This window comes from Arvicanthis niloticus, chromosome 14, assembly GCF_011762505.2.
Source record: "Arvicanthis niloticus isolate mArvNil1 chromosome 14, mArvNil1.pat.X, whole genome shotgun sequence".
Classification (NCBI taxonomy): domain Eukaryota; kingdom Metazoa; phylum Chordata; class Mammalia; order Rodentia; family Muridae; genus Arvicanthis; species Arvicanthis niloticus.
In genome coordinates this window covers 55,266,101-55,275,051 of record NC_047671.1, presented here as the reverse complement: position 1 = coordinate 55,275,051, position 8,951 = coordinate 55,266,101, and the positions used below count along the sequence as shown (strand labels likewise).

General features: G+C 39.9%; 1 protein-coding gene across 3 annotated transcripts in view; it reads left to right on the top strand.

Annotated features, from left to right (window-relative positions):
• Positions 1 to 686: 686 nt before the first annotated feature.
• The window catches only part of Iws1 (interacts with SUPT6H, CTD assembly factor 1), a 31,039-nt gene continuing 22,774 nt past the window's right edge, over positions 687 to 8,951 (top strand). The window contains exons 1-2 of one of the 3 annotated variants that reach the window (XM_034518014.2): positions 687 to 1,017; positions 3,160 to 3,275. In XM_034518014.2, the coding sequence (XP_034373905.1) occupies positions 984 to 1,017; positions 3,160 to 3,275 (150 nt within the window). In that variant the 5' untranslated portion in view covers positions 687 to 983. The remainder of the gene's footprint in view (positions 1,018 to 3,159; positions 3,276 to 8,951) is intronic. The other 2 variants (XM_034518017.2, XM_076912865.1) reach the window with 2 other exon arrangements.

Sequence of the window (8,951 nt, the reverse complement as noted above, 5' to 3'; positions counted from 1 at the left end):
GCCTTTTTGAGTGGGAACTAAACTTTCAACTTCATAAGTAACATTTTTTAAGTGGTTTTGCCAAACCAAAGTTTCTCTATGTAGCCCTGGCTGTCATGGAACTTACTCTGTAGACCAGGCTGTCCTCGAACTCAGAGATCCTCTTACCTCTTTTTCCTGAGTGCTGGGAATAAAGGCCTGCTCCACCACCTCCTGGCTATCAGGGGTTCTTAAGACAAAGATCTGTACTTGTTGACCAAATGGTTTTTCAGTTACAATTTAGTTATTTTGTAAAGAAAGAAAGATCATGAAATGTTTTATAAGGACAAGTCATCTTTATTACTTTATCTTATTTTTAACTTTCTTGGCAAAGGGAATCCAACCTTTGAACTACAAGTCCCAGAGAACAACGCGCTACTTTCGTTCTAAACTATGGGCGGGAATTAGAACTACAGTTATTTGGCTGAATGTTAAAATGTAATTTTAGCAGGTTTTCATTTTTCGTAAGAACTAAAATGTTTCTCAGGGCAAGCCCGAACTCAGAGCCAAGCGAGTAACATTACTCCTACTGGAGACAGACCAAATCGGGCCGAGGCCGATATTTAACTAAAGCCGAACCTCCCGCGTCCCCTCAATTCTCCCGGCAGTCTCTTTCCCGACCGTGCCTTGGCGTCACATTACCATAGCATCTTCTCATTGGCCGACAGAAGGGTGACGGCGCCTGCGCATTGCATTTCTCTGAGGGCCGTGGGCAGACGCCATTTTGGCCCCAGAGGTGCTTCTGGGAAGTTGAACGCGGTTCTTCACTTTGCCGGCCGGTGAGGTACGGCCCTGTTCAGTAGCTGGGGTTTCCTGATCGAAGCGTCGGCGCCCGCCGCTGCCGACTTCTCCGAAGTCTTGGGCGAGGCAGAAGCACGCCGCTGCGGAGAGAGGTCACTCCGCCAGGAAGGACGTGACGGGGGCGGCGCGTGGCGCGGACACTCCCCGCCGAGAGCCCGCCTGCCATGGACTCGGAGTACTACAGCGGTGACCAGTCAGGTGGGTCGGGTCGGGACGGGGAGGACCGCGCTGCGGCTCGGCCTCGGGCTCCAGCAAGGAGAGGAGGTCTCCGTCAGGACCCTGCACCCGAAAGCCCGCTGTCAGCGTCCATGCCGGGTCGGAAAGTCCCCTCCTGCCTCCTCAGGTGTACCGGCGAGGAGGGCGGGGCTGGAGCCTGGGCGAGGGCACTCGGAAGGGAATCTCTTCCGGTCCGAGAAGGATCTTTGCTCCAGTTGTCTCTTCTATCTACCAGGGAGGAGATACGTCCTTTAAAGGGGATTGTTGAGTTTTAATAGTTGGACGGGGGACAGGAGTCGTCTCTAGGCTCTTCTTCAGCAGTTAGGGTTAATTTTCTCCTGTAATCCTGGCTTCCCGGGAAGAAAGGGCGGGGTCTTTTAAGTTTACAATAGGTATCTTAAAGCAAGGAATGAGTCCCTGGTACTTGAAGTGACTTTCGTGCCTTCTACTCTAAATCGGCTCCACTATGCTAGACACGCCTGAGATGAACAAGGCAAGGGCCTGCTGGGTGAAAACAGCTGGGTGCCGATTTCTTTTGGATTTTCTGTATCCAAAGTACTGTAGCAGTTTTAGCATTAAGCTGTTTTCTGTTTTGACTTTGACAGCAGTGATGATAACAGAATCTGTTATCCTGAACCTCAACTGCTGTTTTGCCTAAATACCAAAATACTTTTTTTCAGTTTATTGACATTTTAAAAATTAAGTTAAAAAATAATTCTGTGTGAATAGTGGATAGGCTATGTTACAAGAAAAAAATAGAGGTAGCAAAAAGCTAGCAGTGCTAAAAAAAAAAAAGCTAGCATCTTTTAGCTGTTTTTTTAATACACACACACACACACACACACACACACACACACACAGAGTCTTGCTCTGTAGCCCTGACTGGCCTCAAACTCACTTTGTAGACCAGGCTGGCCTGGAATCCACAGAGATCAGAGATCAGCCTGCCTTCACACTTCCCCAATGCTAGAATGTTTAGCTGCTGCTTTTCCGATTTTAATTTTTTTATGTCTGTATTCTTAACGTAGGCTCTCTAGTTATGCATTTTTTTATCTTTATCTTTTTGCCATTCGGTGTTTTCTCATTACTTCAGAATAGTAATTTAACTCCTTATCTGCCCTAATCTTTCCAGTCATTCAACTTGAAAAAACAATTAAGACTTCCCAAAACTATTTTTTAATTGTTGCTATATAAACTTTACTTTGTTTGTTTTTTTGTTTTGAGACAGGGTTTCTCTGTGTAACAGCCCTGGCTGTCTTGGAACTCCCTCTGTAGACCAGGCTGGCCTTGAACTCACAGAGATCCTCCTGCCTCTGCTTCTTTAGTGCTGGGATTAAAGGCATGCAACATCATACCCAGGTATAAACTTTACTGTTAAGGTGAATTGAATATCTCATTAGTATGAAAGTAATTCCATTTTTATACTACTTTCTTGGCTTTCTTATATACTTAACTGTTTCATTTAACCATTATTTGCTTACTTATTTATATCTTAAACTGCTAATCAAGTCTTATGCCTTCCAATATCTCTAAGTACCTCTTGAGGATAATTTTACTCTGTACTTTTAAGGTATTGGCTAAGGTTAGGTTACTATTCATTTTATCAAAGTATAGTTTATATACTTCAATGACTTTTCACTATTTCTGGACTGAAGTTCCTTGTGCTCTCCATTCATAAACAAGCACTTCCTGTATACCATGTAACAGTTATTTCTCAGCTTCAAAAATTCAGTTATGAATCAAAAAATGTCCAAAGTTAAAAAAAAATAACCTAAGTCACATAGTACAATAGAAGGTGGTAAATGCCTTAGAAAGACAATAAAACAGTAGAAACTATAATTTAGATGATTTTGCATTTAGTGTTTGGTCTGGGTGTCACCTTTATAAAATGTTTTCGCTGTTATGTGCGCCACATTAGGTGGTAGTACTTGTTAGTACTTACACGAGTATTCTATCGTCCCCAGCCTTTGCGTCACTAGCTATGCTTCTTCAAAAGTAGTTAACTTGGCTCCTACATCAGGTGTGCCCACCTTAGCTGCAGATACTCATTTTAACTGTAATCATAAACATTACAGATGTCATCCGCCTTATACCTAAGAGGGGTTTTGTTTTGTTTTTAAGCAGATGATGGTGGTGCAACCCCAGTGCAGGATGAGCGGGATTCAGGGTCAGATGCTGAGGACGATGCAAACGAGCAGCACTCTGGATCCGACACTGGAAGTGTAGACCACCATTCAGAGGTACAGTGTCTTTGGGGAGGCTTTTTCTTATACTTCTAATGCCCTGAAAGGGTATAAATTAGTAGAAGATTGTTTAAAATGAGTAGGGATAGTCTGGTCAATTGATGATCACAGAGAAAAAAAGTTCTGTTGGGTTAAATTTCAAATACTAGGCAGTTTTCAGCTATGCCTTTATTCAGTGTATGATGTACTAGCAGGCTTCACCATCCCTAAATAATATTTGGCAAGGACAGTAAGCAGTCAGAAATACCACTTGAAATAGTCAAGAGGATATCATTTATTAAGGTTTATGTCAGGAATTAAACTGGTTTGATCTGTAGCAAGGTCTAGGATTATAACTCAAATGGACTGCTTTGCTATGTTTATTTTGGTTTGTATTGTGTTACTTGGGATTAAACCCAGGGCTTTGCATCTGCTAGGAACACTCTACCACTGAGCTACCTTTTATTTTTTTTATTATATTTATTTGAAGGTCAGGGCTAAGCATGCCATGGTGTGGAGGTCAAAGGAAAACTTACAGAAATGAGTTCTCTCCTTCCACCTGAGGGTTCTGAGGATTGGATTTAGGTTATCAGCTTTAGTGGCCAATGCCTTTACCAATGGAGCCATCTTGACGGCCTTATTTTTATTATTAAGGCAGACAGAGTCTTGCTAAACTGCCTTGAACCTTTTATGTAACTCAAGCTAGTCTTGAACTTTTGATTCTTCTGCTCTAGCAGACTCCTTTGTAGCTGGGATTACAGGCATGTCTAATCATAGTTACGGCAAATGTAGCTTATAAGCTGTTTTAGTTGAATAGCCAAATGGTAAAATGTTTATATATTCTAATAATTAACATTTGTCCTAAATATTTTTGAAGCTATTTAATATACTTTCCTAATCATATAACCTTTCAGCATTAGTAACATAAAACTATAATTTTCCTGTAAATCAGCATACATCTTTGATAGATAGACACTGAAACAAATAGGAATAGTAAAGGTGAATGGATTTTTCTAAGAATTTTATGAGTGACATTTTTATTATATAAACATAGAAGATTGTCTAATTCTAAGTAATAGATATGACTTAGAAATTATACTGACTCTGTTATTACAATTATGATTTTTTTTAGTGTATACATTCACATCGTTCATATATACACCAAACTTATATACTGATCGTTTGCTGTGTATCATGCTTTTTTTTAAAGGTGCTTTGGACATAACATGACTAAGAACCAAAATCCCATTGTTGGGTTTATTTTCCAGTAGAAGGAGAAAGACATTACACTATATATAACTACAATAATATATTTATATGATTCTATATTACTATATATTTTATGTCATATTTATATTACATATAAGAATATATTTACTATATATATTTATATTTTATGTGTTATATAAATATTAAATAAATGTTATATAATATATAAATATTTAATATATTCAAAATATATAAATATGTGTTATATATGATATATATTTTAAATTGTGTAGTCTATTAGAAAGTGACAAATAGAGAGAAAGAACAAATATAGAACAAGGTAATAGATAAAGATGGAAGCTAGTCTTCCATGTTGAGTAAGTTTGTATAGGCCTTAGTACAAAGGGGACATTTAAAGGGGACGGTTGAGGAAGGATGCCAAGGAAATAGCCATTTAGGCATGTGTCTGTAGGGGAAGAACATTCCTGCAGGTGACCTCAAGTGGTAGTGTCTTTGATGTCCTCAAGAGACACTAAGGAGCAAGTGTGGGGATTTTATCTGTAAGGAGCATGGGAGGTCAGCAAATTGCAGATCTAGAATGGCTTGTTGTTTAGGTGTTTTGATGTCACTCAGTGTTAGAGGCTCTTAAATAAGTTAAATTCTATTTTTAATTAATGACAGGTAAGAATTATTAATAGGGACTGAGAAGATGGCTCAGTGGTTAAAAGTACCTGCTTCTCTTCCAAAGGACCCAAGTTCAGTGTGTAGTACTCATGTCAGGAACCTCTAGCTTCAAGTAGTCTAGCACTCCTTTCTGATCTCTACACACACACACACACACACACACACACACACACACACACAAATAATAAAAGTTAGCTTTCTTTATATTTTATCTTATGTGAATGTTTTGTCTCCATGTATGTTTGTTTACCATGTGCATGCCTGGTACCTTCAGAGGCCAGAAAGGATTATCAGGTCCCCTAGAACTGGAATTACAGAGAGTTCTGAGTGGCCAAGTGGGTGCTAGGAATTGAACCTAGTCCTCTTGGAAGAGCAGCTTGTGCTCTTAACCTCTGAACCATCTCTTTATCCCCTAAAAGTAAAATGTTAAAACAGAATTATTAATAGTGTAAAGTTTTTTTTTCACCGTGTGTGTGTGTGTGTGTGTGTGTGTGTGTGTGTGTGTGTGTGTGTAGTGTTTTGTCTATATGTATGTCTGTGTACTGAGTGTGTGCTTGGTACCTGCAGAGGCCAGAAGAGGATGTCAGATGTCCTGGGAATGGAGTTACAGACACATGTGACCCACCATGTCGTGCTGGGAATTGAACCCAGGTCCTTTGAAAGAACAACCAGTGTTTGTGTCAGCTTAGAACTGTTAAGGTGGCCGTCTCATAGCCTCATACTTAGTGGTAAACATTAACAGTTGCTGGTCTGTAACTAATTCATATCCTAAGTAAGTAAATGTACATGTGGAAAACTTGGAAATGAAATCATTTTAAAGAAGGAAATTAAGATTGACATATTGTCTGAAATGGCCTGTAGAGATTATTTCTCCTACATATTAGTCCTCCCTCCCACATATAAACTCTGTGTTTGCGTGTGCGTGTGCGTGTGCATGTGCGTGTGTATATGTATTTGTTTTGTTTTGTTTTGTTTTTCGAGACAGGGTTTCTCTGTGTAGCCCTGGCTGTCCTGGAACTCACTCTGTAGACCAGGCTGGCCTCGAACTCAGAAATCCACCTGCCCCTGCCCCCCAAGTGCTGGGATTAAAGGTGTGCACCACCACCGCCCGGCTATATATCTTTTAAGTTACTTAAGATATTATGTATATTGTATCTGTATATTATTTTTATCTCTTTGCTTAAAATAACATATTAAATATTTCTTCATGTTACTAAGAATCTAAGTGTAATTTAATGATTTTATAATATGAATATAACAGTACAGTCAACCCTGTGTTCATGAAGATTGATTCCAGGACTCTGTCTCATCCCTGCCATCTGAAACCCAAATCAAGGATGCTCACATTGCTTATTACAAATGACACAGATATGAAGGGTATGGCTTATTGGTAGAGTGTCTTCTTGCCATGTATGAAGCCTTGGGTTGTTACTGCATTTAAAATGGTAAACCAGGCAGAGTGGTTCATGCCTGAAATTCTAGCACTTTGGAAAAAGGATTGCTGTGAGTTTGAAGGCTAGTGTAAGCTACTAAGTGAGTTCCCTGTCTAAAAAACAAATTTTTTAAAGGTATAGTTTTTATGTAATAGACACATTGTTCTCTATATATTTGGTGGTCCCCTAACTGTTACTGGCTTTTAGACTATAAAGCTACCTTTTTCCTTCTCCATGCCAGGAAGTGAACTTCTTGCTGCCCCTTGATTGTACTTGTTTTAAACAATGCATTGTGACTTACATTGCTTTATAAAATAATTCCATCAAATCCTGGCTCCTTGGAAGCTGAGCTCTTCAGCCAGAGTAGGAATGAGATAACATCTCATTACCATATTCTTAACAAGCTGGGGGAAAAGTGACAGTGTCCAAGGTACAGCTTTTGATTAAGGATGGCACAGAAGATGGGATGCCTACATTGGGAAAGCAGGATTAAACCCAGGATTTAGCCTCCACACTAGTCATGTTAAGGCAGGATATCTTGCTTCCTCCAGACAGAAAGCTGTTACGGGGTGATTGGGTAGTAGGGCCTGGGTTTATGATTGGCTAGTCTAGAATAGGGTCTCTATCTTAGAATCATAAGCTGTGAGATTAGATGGAAAATAATCTTGGTTCAAATATTATAGACTCTGCCTCTTGATAAGTTTCTCCATTTTTTCTTCCCTGGAGACCTTTTCCAGGGGCTTTAAATTTGACTTCCTGGGCTGGAGAGGTGGCTCAGAGGTTAAGAGCACTGTTTGCTCTTCCAGAGGACCTGAGTTCAATTCCCAGCAACCACATGGTGGCTCACAACATCTGTAACAGGAGCTAACACCCTCTTCTGGCTTGCAGGCATAAATCCAGGCAGAACACTGTATACATAATAAATAAGTAAATCTTAAGAACTGGACTGAAGTATAAAGACATTTAAAAAAAAAATTTGACTTCCTACTGCTTTCATTGGAGAGGAGGTCACAAAGTTTGGTGCCTTCTTGAAGTTCTTGTTTGACTTTATTTTTATTTTCTGGCTGCCAGGATCTTTCCATATTAAAAATGGTTTCTGCAAACATTTGACAGAAAATAAAGTGTTTAGTGTCACTAATGTTCATGTGTCTCTCCCTGTTGAATGTTAGACCCAAAAACCTTCCTTTCCTTTAGAGTTGGAGAGTTCAGGAGTACATACTAATAGCAGCAGGAATCAACCAGTCAGTGAGATTTACTTAGTAGTGACCAGATTGGTCTGATCTCACAGTGGAGTGGCCACAGGTTTCTGTGAAGATAGCCTCAGTTTCCATCCCCACCCAAGATTTAGTTTTTGCCTGATTGAGAGGAGTCTAGAGATTCCTTGCTAAAGGTCATTGAACCTCCCCTGGCCCATTCTAGAGTGTGAAGGAGGACCATGGGTAGTTACTGCTGTTGGGCAACCCTTGCCTCTTGTAGATCCAGTCTTAATGTTTTTCTGACATCCTAGTAAGAGCGAACCTTACACAGAATGGAAAACAGAGTTACTACTGTACAGAGAGAAAGTTATGAAATATCACATCATATCTGCATGTTACTCTTGGAAAATGAAATGTAACAAAAACCCATGATATTTTCAAATTGTGTGCTGTCTAGAAACTTTGTTTTTGAAACAGAGCCTGAAAATATGGTGAGCCTGGAACTTGCTCTGTAGATCAGGCTGTGTTCAGTGTCTATGAGGCCAAAAGAGAATATCAGATATCCTCAAATTGGAGTTAGCTGCGAACCACCTTGTGGGTACAGGGAACTGAATGCAGGTTGTCTGGAAGAGCAATAAGTGCTCTTAGCCAGAGTCGTCATTCTGACTCCCTTTGTGTGGAATTTTATATAAGTACTGTTTCATGATGCAAAAAAAAAAAAGATGGTTAGAGAGATGGTTCCATGATTTAGAGCACTTGTTGCTCTTCAAGAGAACACAGGTTCAATTCCTAGAACTCACTTGATGGCTTACAACCACCTGTAACTCCAGGTCCATGGGATCTGATGGCTCCTTCTGGCTCTGCAGGCACCAGACACACATGCAGTGCACTTATATACTCATATACATAAAATTTTCTCTGCAGGCAAAACAGTCATACATATAAAATAAATACAAAGATTTTTAATTGGAAAAAGTGGTCTCTGGTCTTAAGGTCAGTGTATGATAGAGGTGGTAGAGTCTCATTTTTTGGCAATGTAGAAATAGAAGGTGCTGTGGGGTATGAAAGAGTAATGACTAACTAGCTCTACTGCCAGGGAATATGTTGTGCTGTGTCTTGAAAGATTTTATGGGGCTAGAGAGATGGTTCAGCAGTTAAGAGCACTGACTGCT